The sequence below is a fragment of the Porites lutea genome, chromosome 4 (genome assembly GCF_958299795.1).
Source record: "Porites lutea chromosome 4, jaPorLute2.1, whole genome shotgun sequence".
NCBI classification, from domain to species: Eukaryota; Metazoa; Cnidaria; class Anthozoa; order Scleractinia; family Poritidae; genus Porites; species Porites lutea.
The window spans coordinates 6,076,424-6,099,563 of NC_133204.1; the positions used below are offsets into that span (position 1 = coordinate 6,076,424).

The following is a 23,140-nucleotide window of genomic DNA, read 5'->3' on the forward strand; positions in this document are numbered from 1 at the left end:
CGGACTACGAACTACGGCTGGACGAGCGTTGTCCTTTGTTTGTAGCACTGGGTTGAGTCGTGCAAATATAGAACATTAAGATTGCGCTACAGACAGTAGAATACGAGAGAAGAGGAGGAGCGAGAGGGAAACAGCACACAAAGATTTTCTTGTTTTTATCATAGTTCACAAAAATACAAGTCAGTTTTGCATGTGATCTTATCTTTAGAACAATGAGCAAATTCTTCCATACTTGAAGGTAGCAATTACATCGCGGGGTGAAGTTGGTGAACAAAGTTATGGTTACACAGGTTTTGTTTTTTTTAGCCCATGCATGAATACTTATGTCAAATATTAAAGAAATAGACCGAAATAGTAATAGCTCATGGATAAGATTTAGAAGATGAACTTCACGGACTGCTGATCTGATGTAGTTTGAAGTATTGAAATGCCGTGTTCGATTTTCTCGAAGATGTTTACATCATTTTCATTCAGCAAATGCGATACAAAAACTCGCATAAACAAGTGGAAAGACACACTAATCAGTTCGAATAAACATTGAAACTTTTTAAGTGCGAGGAGAAAGTAAATCACCTGCATGATTTCTCTTTTCCTCGGCCGTCAATCTGAATTCTGCGTATAAACAGCTAAGCTTATTTAAATATGAGCTTAGTTTTAGATAAAAATTAGTCACAACCTGAAGTGGTTCGAGTGGATTAAAAGCGTAAATCTGAGAAGAAATTAGACACAACTTACATATTTCGCTTCCCTCTCACTTAAAGCCGGTGAATTGAAAGCTTTTTTGCGAAAATACGAGATTTTAGAATTAACGAGACGGCAAATTACGAGCAAAATGTTCTCCGTGGTCGCGACTACGCGAAACAGCTCAACAACTCACCGTAGCCCGCAGGACTACGCGGGAAAAATGAACAGTCACGTGGTTTTGATCATGCGCAGTAGCATGTTTAACCGTAGTCGTAGTCCGTAGTCGCCGTATCTTAAACTCCCTGTTGTTGTTGATGATGCTGTTTCTTTTTTCACTTTTAATTTACAACTTTAAAAGAGATAATTCTTTAACCGAGGTGACATTCTTTTTAATGGCATTGGGTTGTAATCAAATGAAATACAACTAATTCACTACTCAGAAATCTCCTATCTGCGGACCCGCTCACGCGCACACATTTCAACCTTGTGTACTTAAATCAATTACCAATATGGTGGAGATAAATGCTTCAAGCCTTTCTACGATGTAAAAAGTGTAAATACCAATAGCGCTCAGCAGTTAATAACATAAATAAGTATCTGTAAACCGATGCTTTGCAAATTAAACAAATACTGATAAATCTCGACATCCAATCATAGTATCAACATATTTAATTGGCTAACCACACAAAGCAAACTCATTAATTCTTAAAGTATCCTCAACCATAAAATGATAATTCACATTCATGCTTTTCCTGTTGATAATTTTAAAAGTACCTCATAACGATTATTGCCTGAGATTACATCGTTGAACAACAGTGAATTCTACTAAATGGTGAGTACCATTTTACCCGAGGGTGTATGCTTTTGTTTCCTTTTTTAATAACACAAGTTTTAAATGAAGCTTATAATATAGGATTTTTTTTCCTTGAAAATTTTAATTTCGTCTGTCTCATTATTCAGCAAAATATTGCAACAGTCATAATAAAATTGATCCAAATGTACTACAGCTATATCAGTAAAGTACAACGTAAGAGACTTTGCAGGAACTTTACAGCCAACTGAAGGTAATTTTTTGTGCACGAAAACACAACCAAGAAATGATTAAGGTTTCATTTTAGGAATGATTCGATAAAACGTACCAGAGTAGCGACGCATGATTACATTTAATAAGAAAAATGTTCCTATTCAATATTTTAAGTTCTTTCTTTTAGTACTGCCATAATGCCGCTTGGCATTAACCAAAAAACTCTGATATGGAACGTATCATTTTTATATGCTAAAAGGCTCAATGTTGTGGATAATCTGACACGGAGCCTCGGACACAAGTATAAATTTCAGTCATTCCAATCTGGACTATTGATAAATTGAAAACATTCCTTCCTAATGAGGCATACACTCTCATGTTTGCACCTCTAAAAGGCAATTTCACTCTTGGTGTGATTATGATGGACGCTTATAATGTCCTCTTTGTTCTTTTTTGATAATGTCCCGCAGTATCTCTTGTTTTGGACGATAAAATCTTTTATACAATGCTGAAGTTTCAAGCTGTGATCGTGATTTTAGCGGGACTTAACTGCTTGGGATCAGTAGCAGAAGTAAACATTAACGCAAGGTAGAGTAAACCAAATATGCAGTGCTTCCAGATCTTGAGTGTATAATGTTCTTGCGATTTGCTCTAATAATGGAATGATTAAATGAATGAGAGCAGATTATGTATCAGTTGATTCAATTAAAATGTGTACAAATGTTATTGTTCTAGGAATTGAATCTATTTCAGCTCTTTGCATGTTTTAATATCACGGATTTTACGAATGAGAAAAAAAAGGAAGGAGGGAAGGACTAAGGAAGAAAGGAAGAAAGGAATGAAGGAAGGAAAAGAGGAGGGTAGGAAAACGAAGAGACGGGAGGGCGAACGGATGGGACTTTATTTCGTTTTCGCTGATCAAACAGAAAATACATTTGAAATGTCATTAAATGCGTTGTTAAATTTAAATAATATTTAATATTATTCATTCAAAAGATTTCCCCGATTCTGATTGGCTAAAAGTACACGTATAATTCACCATAACCAGTTACTAATGACCAAATTTGGAAGAATTTTGTGTTTAGCGAGGAAATGACGTCAAAAATGTAGCGTTCTTGTAGGTTAATGCACTGTTAACCGAGAAGACATATATGGGGACGGGGTTGAGTTGTTTTGGTTGTGAAAACAAAACAATGGCGGACATTTCACTCGTTTCGAGAGTAAGAACTAGGCGAAATTATAGCTAAAAACATGGCAAGAACAGCAAGAACACAACTCGAAGGGCGACATCTGCTTTTTGGAGAATATTTGCAGAGCCGAACAACCCTAAACGTCACTATCCAGCAGTATCGAAGATGAAGTTAACATCGGTGAATCGATGGAGGTAAGCACGTTTTAGCCATGTTTTAAAACTAGGAATTATTTTGAATGAATAATAAAACAATTATTGAATTCGGCTTTCGCATAATATGAAGAATTATGGAGATCTCGAAGGGTGCTATTTGATAACACCCTCCTCGATCTCCGTAATTCTTCATAAGATACTCAGCCTCATTCATTAATTGTTAAATAATGAACTGGTTCATGCTTAACTGCTTTAACGTGAATATATCGAGTTTTGGATGGAGGCAGGACGTTTTAGAGAAAGTTCTATACGAGAAAGAATTAGCACTCAGGATGTAGAAATCCGAATCTTATAAACACAACAGTGAGCACGTAATCTTATATACGCACGTCTGTCCTCATATTGACTGTTCTAGCAATTTGGTGACTCAATTATATTATAGAATTATAAAAAATTTCCATTATTTAGTTTATTCCCCACATAGTTTATTCGACTTAAAATTAAACTAAATTTGATATTTTATTTCTAATGTATGATGCTTTATTGATCTTTTTACATCCAAGAGGTTACCATAATACAACTCAGGTGCTCAATTCACTATTCGCAGCTGGCGTATACGACAAAAGGATCAGACCTTACCACGAAGGTACGTCAGCCCTTTTCAGGACCAGTTTCAAAGCTGTCGTTCTTTCTCCACCTTATGCAAAAAACTGTCAGTTGCCCCTTAATTATTTAGGTTAATCTAGACCATATTTCAGGTTGCAGTAATCGATAAGAGGAAACTTTCTTTTTACCCAGGAATGAAGAATTAATACCCTCTATTTAAACAGAAACTAATTGTGAGGAAAACAGGCACCCTTTTGTTGAGTCAGAAAAAAGAAGCTAATTGATTATAAGAAGTAATTTACAACCATCATTTCAGTCTTACGTTTAAATAAAAGTTAGAAGTAATAACAGAGTAATAACGTTTTGCCACCCAGTAATTTTGCAGTTTTTAATTGCTACTATTTTCTTTGTAAGTGATATAATTGCAAAGAACTGAAACTTACACGAACTATCAAAACGAGGTTAAGTACTCAGCCTTTGATATGGAAATGATTTTTCATTCTCATGCAAATAAACTCATTTTCACAAGAAAGGTCGTGCAAATTTGGCCTCATCTTGAAAGTGAGGGTTTTGGGAACTCGGAAGTAGCCATGCGTAGTAGCTGACCGGCGCATCCCCAGTGAGGATCCCAGAATCATTTGGTTTACCTTAAGATCTCGGAGGGGAAAGCCTAAATATATAAAGTAAGAGAGATCTTTATACAGAGCTCTAAGAAAGGCAAACAAGACAGGTAGTGCTGAACGCTGTACGTAAGAATACACTCAAATAAGACGCATATGACAGAAAAATATCGTTTGGGATTTACATGTATAGTTAATTAAATTGCTTAAGCTTTAATAACGAACTATTGCAGGTCCTCCCTTGAACATTTCAGTTTATATAACAGTTGTTTCATTTGGTGCCATAAAAGAAATCAACATGGTAAGTTACCACGATATTTTAACAAGTTGCAAATAAGATCAGCCAATTTGGTTTTTCTAGAAATGTTTGGGTACTATTATAGTGGTTATAAAAATCTTTCTAGCTAATACAAAACAAGAAAGAAAATCCATAAATTTTTTGCCGAATTAAGAAACAAACTGACAAACAAACTAAACAAGCAAGGTAAAACAAAAACAGTTTACACCCGATGCGTACTGTGATAATTATGTGTTGTAAGGCAACAACATTTCGGACTTAAAATTATTGCAACCGTCTAATGCTTGTTTAACCATTTTAAAATCTATGGCTGGTTTTTGAGAGTTCTTCTTCGAAATGCATGCATGCATGAAACATTTGCTTAATATAAGTATATTATTATTGTCATTATAATAATTACTATTTTATATCAGACAATTGATATATTCAATTTTGCTCCATTGACAATTAATTTGTCGAAAACCTACCTTAAATTTTTTCTTCGACCGAAGTACCGTATGAATGAAAACATTTCTATTTGTGTTATGTCTAAGGAATTCAGCCTCGATATATTTTTCAAGCAAGCCTGGAACGATCCAAGATTGGTCCACGAACTTAAAAAGCCGATTCTACTCTCTGGAAGTGATAAAAGCAATTTTTGGCTTCCTGACACCTTCTTTTTAAATGTAAAGACAGCAAAATTCCATCATGTACCTGCAGCAAACAGCAGAATTGCAATAAACCCAAATGGAGATGTTGAACTCAGTGAAAGGTATGGCGTGGATGATTTTCTGATGGTTTTGTTATTTTTATTACATACAGTGAATTAGTTATAGAAAAACAACTTAATATGTTACAGTATTGAATAAAAAGTGTAATCGAAGAAGCTTTCAATTGACTACTGGGCCAATAAAATGTATTACTAAACTTAGCTCCATAATATGCAATCATCGATGAGAGTAGGCTTAAAGGGCAAACACATGTCAATTCATTTACTAGTTTTCGCTGTGTTTATTTTAGAAGGCAAATAAGTACCACAGAAGGTTTTAAGAATGATGATTTCATTTTATATATTTAACGATGGTATTTCCTTGATAGCGTTGCTTATAATTTATTAGTATATTTAGCAATTTATCTATTTGTTTACCAACTAAGTGGATCTTTCCTTTTTGAAGGTTGACAGTTTCTGCGTCCTGCAGAATGGATCTTAGAGACTACCCTCTGGATACACAGACATGCATCCTCGAAATTTTAAGTTGTAAGTAATTTTATACAGCTTCATGGCAAGTATCTTCTGCGTTTAAGGCTAATTTATCGATCTTATTAAAACCAAGCCTGCATAATAAAATTTAAGAAATTTGCGGAAAGTCAGAATATGTGTAAGAATTATAGTTGTTTACGAAACGTAATGACGTCATCTTTTCTCATTGCTGCCATTTACTTGCATTTGCATCATGTGATTTCTTATGCCCAAAATTCGCAGAAATTAACCTGGGATCAGAAAAAAAATGCTAGTTAAGAGTGATGATGTTTGAAACTGATGCAAGAAGACTATGAAAACGTTTGGAATAACAAGCCGAGTTTCGAAAAATGTATAAATGTATCGTAACGCCAATCTGTTGACTTGCACCGAAAAGTCTTCAGACCAAGTCATGGCTGGAAATGTCCTTTTTTTTCTCCAATTGCTCTGAAACTATGAACTTCTCAACGCAGCCATTTCCCTCCGTTTTATATCTCGATAGGGTTGACGGTCCTCTCGTTCAAGCACTCTGACGACTTGCCAACGGTCTTCTCAGTTATATAATATATTCCATTTTCTTGATAGATTCTTACGATATAAATGACATGGATTATCACTGGGATGACGCACAAGCGCTTATCATCTTGGATGATGAGATGTCAGAGTTTGAGCTTGCCGATGCCCAAATTGAGAGGAAACTCGTGGAATATGTCATAGGTATCATTTATACAACAGTATTTGTCAGGTCAAAGCTTTTCATAAATATCCATTAGAATGTCTTAACTTATAATTATATTTTGATACATTTGGATACATTCTAATCTTACATTATACTCTGATACATTAAATTCGTGCCATTTATAAAGAGATGTTTCTCATCTTGAATCGAAAACATGTGCTGAAAAGTAATAACGTAGGTTTAGGTACACTTTTGGATATTTACCGAAGGGAAAATTATATACATTGCGGATTTTGTAACCAATGGCCACAGGTGTCTTCTGCGATTTTTCTTCCGTGAGTTGACTCGACTAGGATTTGTTATGCACCCTGCACGATTTCGATCATTGCAAATTAAACTGGACCACGATTATAACACAACGGAAAGCAAGAACCGGACACGAAACGATGTGACTGTAACGGAGATTTCTGACAATACTATGCATGATAGACTTATAACTAATACAATTATTTTCCAGTCAAAAAACTGACCTCTCCTAAACCGTTATTACAAGTGTCGGTATGCTTTTTTTCCAATGTGCACTCTTGGTTATTTAGGTAACGACTAATTTGAATCCGGTAACATCTAGCAAATGATAAACGTTGCCGGTAAAAACACTTGTACGGTCTGGGTCAATAATCTGAGACTTATCATGCCACTTCAAAGCTTCTTACTGGATTAAATAATCGTAATCTTGATTCCTGAAATGTCTGTCTCAACAAGACTCTGTTTGTGTCATTTCCTTATATTTCAATTATTTATATTTATTTTAATTATTTTTAATATTATCTTTTTATTTTTACAGGTACATATACTCACCTTGTGGCTAAGTTTGTCTTTCGAAGAAGGCTGGAGTATTCATTTATCCAAATTTACTCTCCGACATTTCTTATTGTGGTTCTCTCATGGCTGTCGTTCTGGATCTCTAAAGATGCGGTCCCTGCAAGAGTTGCCCTTGGAATAACAACAGTGCTGACTATTGTTACACTCATGGGTTCTCTCAGGAATTCCGTCCCTAAGGTATATAGTCTACTTGCTTGCCTTTTACGGTGATGTGCTCATGACAAGCAATGCCTGAGTTCTAGGTTACAACAACCTGCAGGCTACAACTAAATCAGTTAATATTATTTGCACATTATTTTTTCAAAATATTTCGGTTTGTGATTGGTTTAAATCCTCTGGCTAATTCTTCATAACTCGCTAGAGCTAGCGTTGACCACGTTTGGAAGAAAAGTAGCGGGAGATTAATCACTTTTGCGAAGAAGGAATAACCAAACTTCTAGCTGTAAAAACATATTAAGGATAGGAAAAATACCACTCATTGACAACTTCTATTTAAAGAATGTCTGTTGAAAAAAAATCCCATCATAACATGAAAAAGAGGAAAAGACAAATGTTTTAAACACTAAAGTATTTTTTTACATAGAATGTAAATCGAGTTAAGGTGGCTGTCATGTTTAAGCGTTTAAGCTACATCACAATTAAAGGAAATTTGGGGAAATTACTTCCACAGATGACGGTATTAGATAAAGATGAATTGAAATTTGTTATGATCAGGGTCAATGGCGTTAGAGTTGTCATAGCAACGAAATGACGTCATTCCTTTTTTTTTAATATTTTACTCGCAGCCGAATTTATCGGCACATGGATTATATTATACTTCCAAAGTCTATCATGGAAGCCTTTTCCACTAATAGCTTTCCCACTGTTTGTGAGGTTTTAATGACATTTTTAAGAGCGTCGGAGATATTCTGGGATGAAGTGTTTTTGTTGGAAATTCAGTTAAAACTGAATAATCTTGATGTGCGGCCATTATCATTAGAAAACGAAGCGCAGTTTGTATCAATCATGACAATACAGTCAACCCTTTGATTAAGCAAGCACGGCCAAAAATGCCAACATTTAATTACCTCTCATTGGTCGCTTAAAAGTGGTTCTCGTTTTTGGTGTTTTGGATAAGTCAGTGCTCAAGTTGGTAGCCTGTGCCAGGCTCTCAGATAGTATAGTGGGAACGTACTGAACGACTTTCCACCACCATCTCGGAGCCTGGAACAGGCTATCAAGTTGGCCGCTCACAATGATCCTTCACATGGGAGAATAGCCTGACATTAGACATTTGGCGACGCTACCACTGGTTTCCCCGGCAAATGACGTTTGAGAAACGAGCGCAGAAATTCCATACTGATGACACGTCATTACCCGGATCTGGGTAGTGCTTCTGATTGGTTCAATCAAATTTCCCGCGCTGCACGACCAATCAGAAGCACTACCCAGATCTGGGTAGTGACGTGTCATCAGTATGGAATTTCTGCGCTCGTTTCTCAGACCTCATTTGGCGGGGAAACCAGTGTTAGCGTCGCCAAATGTCGGCTGTTTTCTCAGGCTAATGGGAGAACTGGCTGTAATTTAAAACTCGCATATCTCTTTCAGGTTTCCTATATCAAAGCTATCGACTCTTATTTGATAGTGTCGTTCATTTTTGTCTTCGGTGTACTTCTGGAATATGTGGCAGTTCTCATGCACAGCGAAAGGAAAAAAGCAAAAGCTAGAGGGAAGCGTTCAACATCAAAAGACTATTCTATGGCAGAAATGGAAATAGAAACATTTCACACCAAAGACTCTGAAGTAGTTCCTAGGTCACATTCTTCGTATAGTTTGCCGCCAAGACCTAAATCAGCTCATGGTTTTCCCCCTCGATCACCTTCATCCTACAGTTTACCTCAAAAATCTGCTCTTCGAAACTCTTATCCTAGACAGGTAAAGGTAAGCTAACCGACTAGTAAATAAATTGAGCATATTAAATACGATAACTGCCGTAACGCAACAGAGCAAATTGTGCAATGAACCTAATGAAGCGAATTTGCGATAAGACACCTCTGTTATGAGGCACATTTGACTTAATTGATAGGAACTTTTATTCGACCTTTCACAAAAATAACTTTAAAATGTTTGTCTATTTGTTGTTTATTTGTTTCTCTTTCTTTGTCTTTTTTCGTTGTTGTTTTTGTTTTTGTTCCCTCGGTTTGTTAGTCGAGTAATTTTTGTTTTTTCAAGAGCAATGTTAATCACCAAAACTCTTTTATCAAGGAAACGTTAATGATGACTATATTTGTTAACTTACAGAACGTACCTGGCCCGGCTATTCAACACAGTCCTTACACGACCAACCCACCGAGGACTACCATCATACAGTGTATTCCAAGTTTCTGTCTGGGCCTGGGTTCCAATAATGAAGTCGACATATTTGACAGAATTGCGCGGATCGTTTTTCCATTGACCTTCTTCATATTTAACCTCGCATACTATCTCAGATATAGGTAGTAAATCTAAGTATGTAGATGTAAGCTAAATATGTTCAACAATACGTGGCGCAATTATCACTGCGTGCAGGTGAAAGGAGGGAAATGGGCGATGCACGCTTGCACACGTCGTTCCTAGGCTTCTCTTTCTTGCTCCCTAGTATGTCGCTCTGCAGGGACGAGTTGGAGAGAACGCTGAAAACAAGGTTGAAGCGCTTAGAGAGAGTATTGAAATACTCTTTTTTGGCCCTTTATCAAATAGCGTGGCCAGTAATTGCCAATAATCAGGTATAGTCTATATATCATATCAAACTAACAGACTACAGCGCTTGCCTCGACCCCAAACGCTCGCGATTTGCGAGCTTAACCAGGAGTATTTTTCTTATATAATGTAAGCAGAGAATGAGCTCTTGATAATATTATGTTGATTTTGAGGAAAGTGGCGAAGGGGGTGTCGTGAAGGGGAAAAGAGGCCTAGCTCTCTCTAACTGCCTCCACGATCCCCAATTAGCCTTGGAGGAGCCTGCGAAGAAGGATAAAAGCTATAGAAATCATATTTAAAGAACGAAGGAGATAATCAGTAGTGACACAACGTAACGAAGATTATAGCAGTAACTTCTGCGTAACACATACTTATACTCTCGCTTGAAAAAAAGACTACTTGCTTTTATAAACACACACGCACCGCACACATACACAACTGCAAGGCGACGTATTTTTAAAAGTGGTATATAAAGTTTCCCCCACCAATTGAAGAAAAAAAGTTGGACAAGACGAGTATCAACTGCCACCTAAGGGCTCTACTGAACGAATGGCGTTTTGTTGTTGTTTTGTTTAGCCTTACGACATGCCTTAACCAAATTTCAATAAACTAATACTGTAACGTGTAAAGTGATAACTCAAAAATACTAAAAATAAAACCAAGAGCCATTATGGCTCTTGATAAAACGCATTGAAGTGTTAATTGAAAATTCTGCACACCGACAATGTATTTCTTTAAATCTCAATTAACCCATTCGCCCATGAGGCGTCTGTAACCGCCCGTGCGCATCCACGTTCTTTTTACAGCTAGTGAAGTTATCAGTTTTAATGGTCAAGGACAACTTTGTCCTAATGAGTAGAGTGCAGAGATCTTTCAAACCATACCAGAATGAGCTCAATTCAGTCAAGGACACCAGGGAAAAGGCAAAAAACGTGTAACATTAACTTAATTTTTATGTGGTAGATTGGCCACCGTAGAGAGATGGAGAAGCTGACGTTTCGAGCGATCGTCAGATGGACAATTAATCTTATCAATTCACTTGATAAACGTATTTCACTCCCTCACTGACGCAACAACCCAGTTTCTTTAAAACCTAACCCCTCCATGTACATGTTAATAACGAATGTGACCCTCCATAGGATTTTAATGCTAAAGGTAAAAGCACGCGCACGATACGCTTTCATTTTAAAACAAAAGAATTTATTTTAATACGCTTTAGCACGCTTGCAATCTTGCCTCATTAGCAATTTCTTTTGTTTCAGAGGACACGCTTGAGACAATTAAGCGTGAGCAAGTAGAACAAAAGAGCGTTTTAAACTTTTCAAACAAAAGCTCCGTGCGAAAAAGCACAACACGCTTTCAGTGTGCGCAAAAGCACGCAAAACGACTTTTTTATCCCTGAATGCGAGCGAGGGAACTCACGAACATCATGTGATACTGGTCAGTGGATGCCCTGTTTGGACAATTGACCATAACAAAAATGTGTAACTGATTTCAGGTTTCAGCAACGCACAGCAGATAAAAACTGTTGCAATTCACATTGATTCACTGTGGTGCGGAAGGATTATGGAGTTGTCGGGTGGAAGACGGGGGCGCTAGCGGGCGGGCGGGCTGGCAGACACAGTCACGTGACTATCAAATTTATTAGATGGATAATGAGCAGAAACAAGAAAAAGTTTATGATAATCTGCCACGTGAACCGCTTGAAGTGCTCCCATGACAAAACAGTTGTTCTTCCTTATGATATTGATAACTCGTCTCGGCTCTAAGTCAGTGGAATTTTTTAATTATTTCTAAAAACAGCCGGCGCGACTTTTTGTCACTCCCGCAAATTGTTATTTTTTTTTCTTCATTAATTAAAAGCAAACGACGAATTTCACACGACTGTATAATACAGAGGTGTAGAGTGAGTTTGCCACAAAAAGTACGCTTTCTGGAAAATATGACAACCAGGTTTTGCTTAATAAACTAATACTTAAAATTTAAAAGACATCCAGATTTTTGAAAAAACACTGACACCATTTCCGCTACCCTTTATTTGAATATTGTCTTGGAGATCGTCCGATTAAATACTCATAAGTGACCGACAGGCGACAAAAAAACAAAAAAAGAAAAAAAAGAAAGGAAAGAAAATTATTTGGCTTTTGTAACTTACAAATTAAGGAAACAAGTTGCCTTGTCAACTGTAAGTGAGTTGGTCAGTGTTATTCGTTGTCGTGTAGATCTCTTATAATAATTGTTAGATGGAATTGGTAATCAACTTTATCCCAAAACTTTGGGGGGTTTTAGTATTGAATATTCGGTTATATGAGTTGTTTGTGAATGTCTGGTTAAGGAACCAATAGAAACGGGACATAAATGAATACAACCTAAGGGACCAATAAGTGGTTTATAATTTACCCATTTTGGCTGGATATCACAGCGAGTTAACGTTAAAACCCAGTCGAATTTCATTCATCATGGTGCCCTTATATTTCATCTTTTGGATCTCCTCGGTCATCTTCAGTAGAATGGGCGCGAATGAGTAAGTTGTTTATTTATCTAACGTGTATTTATTTTTTGGTTCATTCAATTGCGCATCCCTTGATAGTGGACAAGACCTCGAAAAAGGTACGAATAGTGAGAACCAGTAACTATCTCCTAGGGTTTAATTTACTTAACCGAAAGAAATAGCTAACGCAGTATTTTCAAAGAAGCGAAGATGTACTTGAACAAAATACTGCATTCATCGCTTCTGGGACTACTAACAATTCTCGCACATGGAAATGGCATGTGCTCGCTCGATCCCTAAATCACGAAGAGAATTCACATAACCATTTACTTTTGGACTACTTTTCCTTCCATTTGACCATCGTCCAACATGGAACGATTTCTCGTAGATATTTTTTAGTTGTTTTTCTTTGAAGAAATGGCGTGTTATCATGTAACAACCTGCTGCTTACTAAATTATAAATGCTTTTCACCATCATATGCAGATATAATGGGGAATGTTTAAAATGGCCGCAAACCAATTCACTTAATAAACAACGGCACCTTTTTCATTTTAACATTAAATCTGTTTTATTGTAGCTGATAATTTAGAAACATGCAAAAAGCATCGGGAGCATTCTGGGGATGCCAGACAGTTTGTCCCAAGTCGCCCGTGCTGCTAGAGAGTAACTTTGAAATAAATATTTTAGTATTGAAAACATCATTATCTGTGAAACAATCCGGCGTTAAGGCCTGATGAGACGTTATTGAAAGTCCACGGCCCCTTGCGGATTTCATTGCCTCAGCCCGAGACATGAAGCCTTTTAGTTGAATTTTTTAGCAGGGAGCATAGTGGTTAAAAGGAAAACATAGACAAAGTTATCTGTTAGGGAATCGCTCTCGCGCTGTGGACTCAGTAAATTAACTACCTCGGGAATAATTAGAAGCACATATATGACAGACTCAAGTGAGTGCTTTTAGACCAAACGTACGCTTGCTAATCAAAATAACTAAAAATGTGGTTACAGCGGAATAAAATTCAGGGATAAGTTGAAGAATCTTGTGAATTAATGTATCCTGTAATTAGCTTTCAACCAACAATGACCTGGCGGGCGCGTTCAAGGTTTTAACTGTACCCTGGCTGTGAGTATATGGGACGAAGATAGAGTAAACATTTTTAGGAATTTGAATCTTAGTTTATCACTGCTCGATTCGAAAACAAGGCACCGAGAAGCAAACCGAAAAACTGCAGCGCAGTCGAGTTTCGTCATAAAATTGCTTACGGTATCTTGAGCGCCAAATTTTACCACGACTCAGCTCATTTGTCAAATTAAACTAGAATTTGTGTTGTATCTGACGTATTCAAATGCTGATTCCATGAGATGTGAATGACAGGGTCCTATTAAAGTTCAAACAGAACAGGCTATAAAGTGCAGGATGTTGAACAGGTGATCACAGCCGTATTAAATGAAATAGATCAAAAAATATAATCGTGCATCGTGTGGTTGAACGATAATCGCGCATAAGGAGCCTATAGATGTGCATTGAGTCTGAACTTCCCTGATTACATTAAACTCGTGCCTTCATCGTGCCTTCATTGAGCCTTAATGCCTTTATCGAGCCTTAAATTCACGGTTTAGCCTCTTTTTTTATTTCAAACAATCGTCGACAGATCACCTGAGGAAAAAACTATGGTATTAAAAATATAATGACTGAATAACCATAAACTGGGATTTTAGTCACAGACATTTTTCCATGAACGAAGCGTTTTCCAACTTCACGGGTGACGACCTTAAAAAAATCGTGCTTATAAAATGGTGCCAATGGCAAAAAAAGTGCACGAAATGATAAAGAATGTTAATAGAGCCTCGATGCAAGGTTATGTAGCCTGCATCGGCAATTTTGTGCATTGAAATCTACGTTCTGACGCTAAAAAGTTGTTAACCATAGAAATTCATCGGTCAAATCTAAGATATATGTGCATTTCTAAAATCTTTGTCTATTCTGTTCTAATCAATACTTAAGTTTTACTGTATAGAGGTAAGTGAGATCAAAACTTCACAATTTTTACTGAAAAGTAAAAAGGAGGGCAAAATGGCGTCTTTAGCTACACTACATTTCGTTGACAACAACTCTATTCCTTCAGATCAAACTTTTATACGGAGATTATGTACTCGCTGTAAAGCGCCTTTATTGCAAGAATGCAGCCTAATCTTAAGGAAAATAAAGTTTTTATTCACAAGTTTAGCAGAACTGCATCACTTAATGTATTGTTGGCCAATTTTTTTTTTTATTTTTTAATGAATGAGTGGCCAACATGGCCGACATTCCGAGGAAAAGTTCTTAGGAAATGTAGAATGTTTTTTTTCTGGTGGTTATTTCAAGCTTAAAAGCTTGATATGTTTGTTTCGTTTGAAAATATACAAAAAGAAAACAACAAACAAACAAACAAACCCGGCTTGTCTTTTCTTTTTCTTTTTTTCTGCAGGTACAAAGAGACAACAGATGTTCTCAATGAGATCACAAGTGCAGAAAAATATTCAAAGTTTTTAAGACCTTTTCACAAAGGTAATAGACAAAAGAAGTGTACAGTTACTTTTAAATGCCCGCAATCCAAAGCTAAGGGACCAGCTAAGACGGGGTCCAAATATGGTGCTTTGACCAATAAAAAGGGTGTTTTTGGTGTTGAGGAAACGTATTTACATTCCCACACGGGCTACATGCTACGTTGATCAGAAAAGGAAAGAAAAATTGAGAACAAAGTAATAGCAACTAGAAATTAATTAAAAAGAGATTTCTGTACCAAATATTCCTTAATTGATTTCTTACAAGTTTTAATATTCATGATGCTTTCAGTGATTTATCTGAAGAGTTCGAGATCTTAGTTGCTCTGTACGAAAATCCCTTTTTGCTGCCAAAAAGCCCGCGCTTTTCGCTGCTAGTGGGCTATAACATAGCCTAGTAGTAGCTCAACCAATCAGAACCCAGCATTGATAATAGACCACTAGTTGGATTTTACTAATTAGTGGTAACTTACAAGATGGGAAAGCACATTACTCCATAAATTAGATCGTGAGGTCCGTTTTCGTTAACGCAGCTTCGATCAGGGCTAATGGTTTCTGATAGTAATGTAACAGAGAATGTCCTTTCTTAAATTTTAGGCAGTCCCCTCAAGGTCACAATTGGTATAACGGTTGTTCACTTTGTAGCAGTAAGGGAAGTAGAAGAGGTCAGTGAATGGTCACAAGTCTGATATAATATTAATATTACTCAATAATTTACATAGAAAGTTATTGTTCGCTTATATAGACCCATATAAGTACACCGGATTTAGCATACGTGAAATACACACAGGTCAGACAAGAACTCCCTAAGCACAACCAAAATTAAATTGTACAGAACTTCCAGATAAACTCACTGTTACCTCTCCATGCCTTTCTTGTTTTTTTGTTTGTTTGTTTGTTTTGTACTACTGCTTTTTTTTTTCTTCTTTAATTTATTACCTTAGCAATTTTCACTGGATATGATAACTTGGCAAACATGGAATGACCCACGACTACGCCATTCTTTGGATGACTCCATCACTCTTCCTGGAGAATCGAAGAAAGTCATATGGCTACCGGATACATTTTTTCTCAATGTTAGAAGTGCCGCTATCCATGACGTCATTGCTGAAAACAGTAAAGTTTCCATTACACCTGGAGGTGTTGTTACTTACAGTACTAGGTAAGGTGGTTTTATGAGGTCTTGATGAAGCAATTATAAAAAGTTGCAGTTACGCGGGTGTAAGTCGAAACCCAAACACAGAGACTGTAAGGATCCAGATTGAATTAAAGGCATTTTAATTTGACATGAGCTACAAATACACATTCATTTGAAGGCAGGAATATGCCAAATTCAAGCAGACAATTAAATATAAAACCTTTCGGTATTTGACATCTTTCATTTTAGTAAATGGAATCTTTTTTTTTTTTTTTCGGCACCAAATATATTGTTAAGTCACACTTTCACGCTATAAAATGATGTTATTAAATATTCTCCACCCAAGAAATAAATAAATAAAAGTAAATATAATAATAATACAATATAAGATAAAAAACAAAGCAAATTATCTACAAAAAATAGAACTGTTTACCGATCTAATTTTTTTTTTGCATGACGGAGTGTTAGCAATCAATTTAAAAGCTATCATTGCCATGCAATATTATTTGGCTCATTAAAAATACTGTTCCTAATAGCAGTTTTAAAAATGCCACTGAATGGTATTAAATATTGGTCTAGACGTCAATGCATTGTCTTTCCTGATGGGTCTTTAGTCAGGGGTATTAAACCTTTCAGTAGAGAAGGTTACAAATATATGCTCTCATTGCGTCATATTCCCTTGCTAAAAGAGTTTTAACACCAAACAGAAATTCTAATCTTAAAACCAAAACTGTTCATACAATAAATTGACTTTTCATTCTGATTATTGCATAGTGGGGATATAGTTGCAAATTCAATCATTGCTTCCGCAGTGCCATTTAAGATTTTTTCTGGTATTTTGGTGTTATTGATAATGATTTATCGCCGACTTACTGAATCATTACAAATGTACAGTTCTATTCTGTCTAGTATATTCATATCTGATTTTTAGGCTTACTATAACTGCAGGATGTTCAATGGATTTGGCTGATTATCCACTAGATGAACAACACTGTGACCTGGAATTGTCTACCTGTTAAGTATTGTAACCACGTAGATTAACTTCAATGTTAACCGCGGTAGGATTAGCTCAGTCGGTAGAGCGTTTGAATGCAGAGCGGAAGGTCACGGGTTCGATGGCCGGACCAATACTCAGGGTCTTAAAATAACTGAGAAATGAAGCTACTACCTTTGCACTGCAAGCGGCTAGGACTTCGCGTGGCTCGGGTGACCACGTAAAATGTTGGTTCCGTCTCCAGTTGGAGACGTAAAAATAGTGTCCCCAATTAGTACTTTTTTAACGCCGGGAGAAACCGTATATGTCCCGTCGCAAAGCAGTTTCACTGTATGATCTCTTGCGGGGCAAAAAATACTGTACACACTGTGAAAAGTACAGGGGGATATCAATCTCTTTTTCCCTGTTTAGGGGAGGGAACACATGTAATTACTCTAAGATTAGTCCTTCGCTATCGGATGTCAAAGTGTAGAGAGCAAAAAAGGCAAGCGCGCTTGAATTTGAGGGCACCAAAGAGGAAGGTGGCATGAGGGTGGAAAAACAAAATCAAGAATAAATATAAAAATCAGGAAATTTTCTCTCTTCCCCCACGGCTGTCACAATTCTATCGGGTGGAGATTTTAGCGCGCACTGGCGTGTTCCACATCCCTTTACTCATCCCTGAAGAAAAGGAGGGACTACTGTCTAGTGGTATATCCTATTTTATCCCGTCACCTTGTTGATTTTACCGTGGCGAACAACTTAAATTTGGACAACAAGCAATTCAAAATGACGACAAAAGCATGAAAATAAAAGTAAGCTCCGACACCGCCCTGCAGGGAAATGAACAGACGTACTGAAACTTGCTGTCCGGAAAGCTGCTTACGCCTGAAATATACAGAATGTTACAGTATACTACCTTTTGTTTGTTGTTTTGCGGGCGACCAAAGGAGTCCGCAATCTAATCTACAGGTTTCTATTACAAATGCGTGCCACATACATATGCAGCCAGTTGTTTGGACTTCCTTTAAAAATGAATGGAATGCATTGAACGCAATCTGATGAAGCGCGTTTGGACCTTCTATCACTTGAAACTTACGCAAAGCGCAGCGTTGGCCAGGGAAAGAGCGTTTGCATCTATCTTGCCCTCGGACCATAATTTTGTTTATTACTAGTTTCAATTTAGGCAGTTATTCAAATTTCTATTATTATATATTATTATCATTATTATTATTATTATTATTATTATTATTAATATATTATTATTATTCGACTAAGAACGATGAACCCCACGCCAGCGTTATTTCCTAGCTTCGAATACAGCTTTCGTTTGCTATATTAAGAACTGTACACAGATGCGTCAGAGGTTCTAGATATCCATTCAAATCACGTGAGGTCTCAGTAGACTTCACTCTCGCTGTAGCTGGTCTACACCTGTATTCATAATTTTAGGCCTAGATTTTTGATGGTTTGTTTGTTTGTTTGTTTGTTTGTTTTTTAATTGAAATGAAATGTTTTTTAATTCGAATAAATTTTTGTTGGTTAAATTAACTCTTTCTAAGCTCAATTGAGTGCTTTTTAAATCGACAGAAATTGTAAATAGTGTTTTGAATGAATAGTTTTTTTCCTTTCTTTTTTTCAAGCGAATTAATTGTAAATAGGATTTTGATAGTTAGCATTGTTGTCATATATTTAGTTTTTAATATGCAAACAACACGATATAATTTAAAGTTGTAAAATATTACTTATTCTGATACTTAAATAAAGTTATTATTATTATTATTATTATTATTATTATTATTTTCAGATGCATATACAACCAACCAATTAGTTTACACATGGATTAACGGAAGCGAGGCAGAAAAGATAAAAGTATCAGATGAACATCTTTCAGAGCTTACTCTCGTTCAAACACAATCCCTATATGGTTTTGAAACTTATGCAGATGGTTAGTACTGAATACTGAAAAAAGCATCTGATTCAGTATATGAACTATTTCAGGGGTTTTGATTTAGTGTTAACCAATCAGAACCAAGATGAGGCCACGCACAAGCAGACAACAAAATCACAAACTAGCTACATGTAAGAAGAAAAGCAACTAAAACTAACTGCTAAAATTTTAACGCGCAGTTAGCAAGGGCAACTTTAGGGGGGCTGCCAAATAAGAACTGCAGTTATTTATAATTCAGTTTTAGTCACTCTAGTAGAACTAGTAGAGACATAAACTATTAGAAATTCCAGCTTAATTACTAAAAGGAATATAAGAACAGTAAAAAAAAAAACGAAAACAAGCATAAATAATAACATTAAAACAGCAAACTAATGGCTCCACTTGAATTGCCTCTTTCTATGCAGGTCACGTTGGTATACTACTTACTAAAGCCAGTTTGCTAATTGATTTTTCAAGTTCCGCCTTAGTTTAGGTGTGAATGGAGTTCAACCTATCGAACCTATCGCCAAGATACTTATGGATTCCATACCTTCATTTATTACTAGTAATTGAACGGTATCTTCACTGAATGATAGCTCTTGATAAATCTTCTCATATAATTACCTGAGAGGAGAACAAAAGTAAAAAATTAAACCATTCAGATTACTGAATGATGCTGAGTAGGATGTGAAGAATTGTGCAGATCGGGGAGGATGTTATCATGATCATTAATGAGTTTACGCATGAGGACGGCGAAAGAAGAGGACGGCAAATCGCTTGTTCGTGAAAAACGTGAGGGGCCTATTACGTATGTGCTTTGCGGTGACCTTCACCTGAGTTAACGTTTTCTGGTCTTTTAAAAAAAGACCTGTTTAAAAGAAGGTGAAGTTCGGTGAAAAAGTTTTTCTAACAAAATTATTGTGACGCTTGTCACACAATGTTTGCCGTCTTCTTTCCTCTCTCGTCCGGTCCTGTTGCGTAAACTCACTGTTTTTAAGGGACGGTAAGCTACTATTAAGCCGCCACCCTGGACCAGGCAAGGAACCCATAAAGGGTTATGGTAATGAGCACCTGGACCGGGCTCAGTTCACTCCATACCTGTTATCAGCGAAGAATCAAAACAACCTTTAGTTCTAACCAAATCGTTTTAATCTGTAGGTAACCATTCTAAACTTGTTGCTCGCTTCTGGTTCAAGCGACGCTTCGGTTATGCTTTTCTTCAAATCTACTTTCCCACCATGATGCTTGTAGTACTGTCTTGGCTGATATTCTGGATTCCACAGGATGCTGTTCCTGCGAGGATAGCTCTCGGAAGCACTACTGTGTTATCAGTTGTGACGTTCACAGGGTCATTTAGAAGCACTTTTCCAAAGGTATGCTGGTAAATATCCTTAGAGAGTTTAAGTAAAATTGTACTGTATGTGTATATGTATATTGCTAAAAAAAAAAAGGAGATAGCTGAAGGCATCTTTTACAGCCCTGGATGAAGTGTCCGCACTGGACGCTTCAGCTGTAATTTTAACAAAGTAACAAAAAGTTGAATCGATGGATTGAATGAATAAAGAATAGATTGAAAAAATCAGATATACAATCTAACTCCTCTTGGATTTCAAGTTGCGCATTACATAATTAGGTGGAAAATGTTTACAGAATAATTTACGGAACGTGCCCGCGTTGTCACGTACCCAGATCTACTCTCGACGAGTCGGAAAGAGATCTGGATACGAGATTAGTGCTCGCCTAGGGTAATTTATAAAAGAGTGGGAAAATTAGACGTGAAACTCACGCAGTGAGATATGAACTTCTCACTGCATTTTTGGTTCAGCTGCATTCAGTCTACATCATCCCTCCCTCTGTTTGTATTTTTGTGCGGAAAGGTTTCCTACATTAAAGCTGTGGATATCTACTTCATTGTTTCCTTCGTGTTTGTCTTCTCTGCATTAATGGAATACATCTTAGTATTACTTGACACTGGAGTAAAACAGCAAAGAGTACTGCATGTCAGAAATAATGTGGAAAACTGTCACAGTGATGTGTCTTTTATAGAGGTAAAATTTGTTTGTTGTGTAATAATCATTAATTAAGAGGTGCACGTCTTTGCTCTTCCATGTATCATTTCTGTGTCAACGGGAGATTTTCATTTCTTACTATTTCCAAGAGGATACTATGAATCTTTAAAAATTTACAGGAGAAAAAACATGTTTATCGCCGCTGAGGCTTAAAAGGTTTACTTTGATCTTATGATTCCTCTTCACTAAATTCTCCCGTTGTTCATTAATAATTGACAAGAGAAAATATCCTTTACGCTACGCAGTGCTGGGGCTTGAGAAAACATAAACTGTTTACAGGTAGCTAGCTATAGCCATTACGACACCTATAGGAAGATCATGAGGTTATCCAAATGTTAAGATCTATCCGTAAGCCCCCGCGTGCAAACGGACGCAACATTGTCACTCCCTGAACATTGTTGAATGTTACATGTTGTGTCCGTTTGCACACACTGTTGCATGTTTTTGCTTGTTGTTGGGAGTTGTTGTGCGAAGTTTGAAACCAGCCAATTTTTAGCTACAATCATGCCAAACGGACAGAAGAACTTCCAACGTTATTGGCCACTCCCGTACTCTTTTCGAAAAGTAGTGTGGGTTATTTTACGTCCCTGGATAAGCACCAGAAAAATGAAAGCCCTCTGAGACTGGAACTAAGGTTTTTCGTCCTTATCCGAGAAGACTAGAAAGTCTAGTAACCGTTTGCAGATGTCATTACAAAGGCAGCACCAGCCGGGGTTTAAAAGTGACGAACTCCATCCAGCCCAGTAGACCCGCCCCTGTCCCAACTGAGCAAACCTGTCGGCGTAAAAGGTTGGTTTTGATCTTTTTTTATCTTTTTCAAATGACAGGACAAACATCATATTGAAGTTTCGGAGTTGCATGATGTCAAGGTAGAGCGCCCAGTTGAGCACCCAGTTGCTAGAAGCCAGGGAAAATCAATGAAAGTTCTCAAAGGCAAAGCAAAGAAAGCTAAAGAATACGCGCGATGTGCCTTCGTCCGGAATGAAGCCAGCAGCTTTGACAGAGTATCGCGTTACCTTTTCCCATGTTCTTATTGTATCTTTAATTTGATTTATTGGTGTTACTATGAACTTGCTTCATTCGGATATGAAGTCCCCACCAAATGATGCAAACCTACCCACACTAGCTGTGGATTTTAAACTACAGTGGAGGTTAAAAGTGTTGGGACCTTCCCTGTGATATAAGTAAAACAAGCGACCTCCCCCCTTCCGCCACTAATAATGTTGAATTTTGAGCATAATGGGTGGAAATGAGTCCGTTTGGGGTCACAGCATTGTAGGGGGGAGAGGGAGGATGAAGGAATGAACCCGAAAGTCGATCCAAAAATTGTCATTAGGATATAGTGTAACAATTACTGGAAGGGTTTTTTCATTGCGTCCCAAGTTCTTTTGACCTCCATTGAAGATGGACCTGCAGGTCGACGGTCAACGTCCAAAAGGACAAGTAATTGCAAATAGGCTCTCTGAGCGGGAGGCAAATAAACTCTTTCTCAATGAAGTTTCAAAATAATATTTTGAATTTTTTAATTTCAAGGCTATTTTTAGAGAACGCATCGTCGATTTTTCTACCGCTTTCTTTGTTGTTTCTCTTAGCAAGACGAAGTATTTCTACGTCATATGAAACGACATAAGGTCCCCTATGTTATGAAGTTTTTAGTGCAAACTAAAAAGAGACAAATCAAAAACATGTTATATAGCAAAAAAACATAATATAATTATGCCGTAAATATGAAACATTGTGCTACTTTTGTTTAATTTGTCTTAAAGATGCTTAGTTTGTAAATTTTCACTCAAGTCTTAGATGATGGTCATTAATTTTGAATGGCATCAAATAATCCAAGCTGCATGCACCATATCTCATAATACGACAATCATCTTTTAGAACGCGAGACAAAAAGAAAAAAAACGAAGCATGATATTATA

The 23,140-nt window shown here is 36.9% G+C and overlaps 1 protein-coding gene across 1 annotated transcript; it reads left to right on the forward strand.

Annotated features, from left to right (window-relative positions):
- Positions 1-4,434: 4,434 nt before the first annotated feature.
- Positions 4,435-23,140, forward strand: LOC140934082 (uncharacterized). The gene is made up of 18 exons (XM_073383765.1): positions 4,435-4,580; positions 5,111-5,328; positions 5,732-5,814; positions 6,382-6,513; positions 7,320-7,534; positions 8,945-9,271; positions 9,638-9,831; positions 9,975-10,101; positions 11,039-11,123; positions 12,461-12,599; positions 15,033-15,112; positions 15,706-15,773; positions 16,053-16,270; positions 17,178-17,260; positions 19,027-19,167; positions 20,308-20,522; positions 21,027-21,197; positions 22,046-23,140. The coding sequence occupies exons 1-18, from the start codon at positions 4,578-4,580 to the stop codon at positions 22,322-22,324; spliced, it is 2,778 nt and encodes a 925-aa protein (XP_073239866.1). The 5' UTR covers positions 4,435-4,577; the 3' UTR covers positions 22,325-23,140.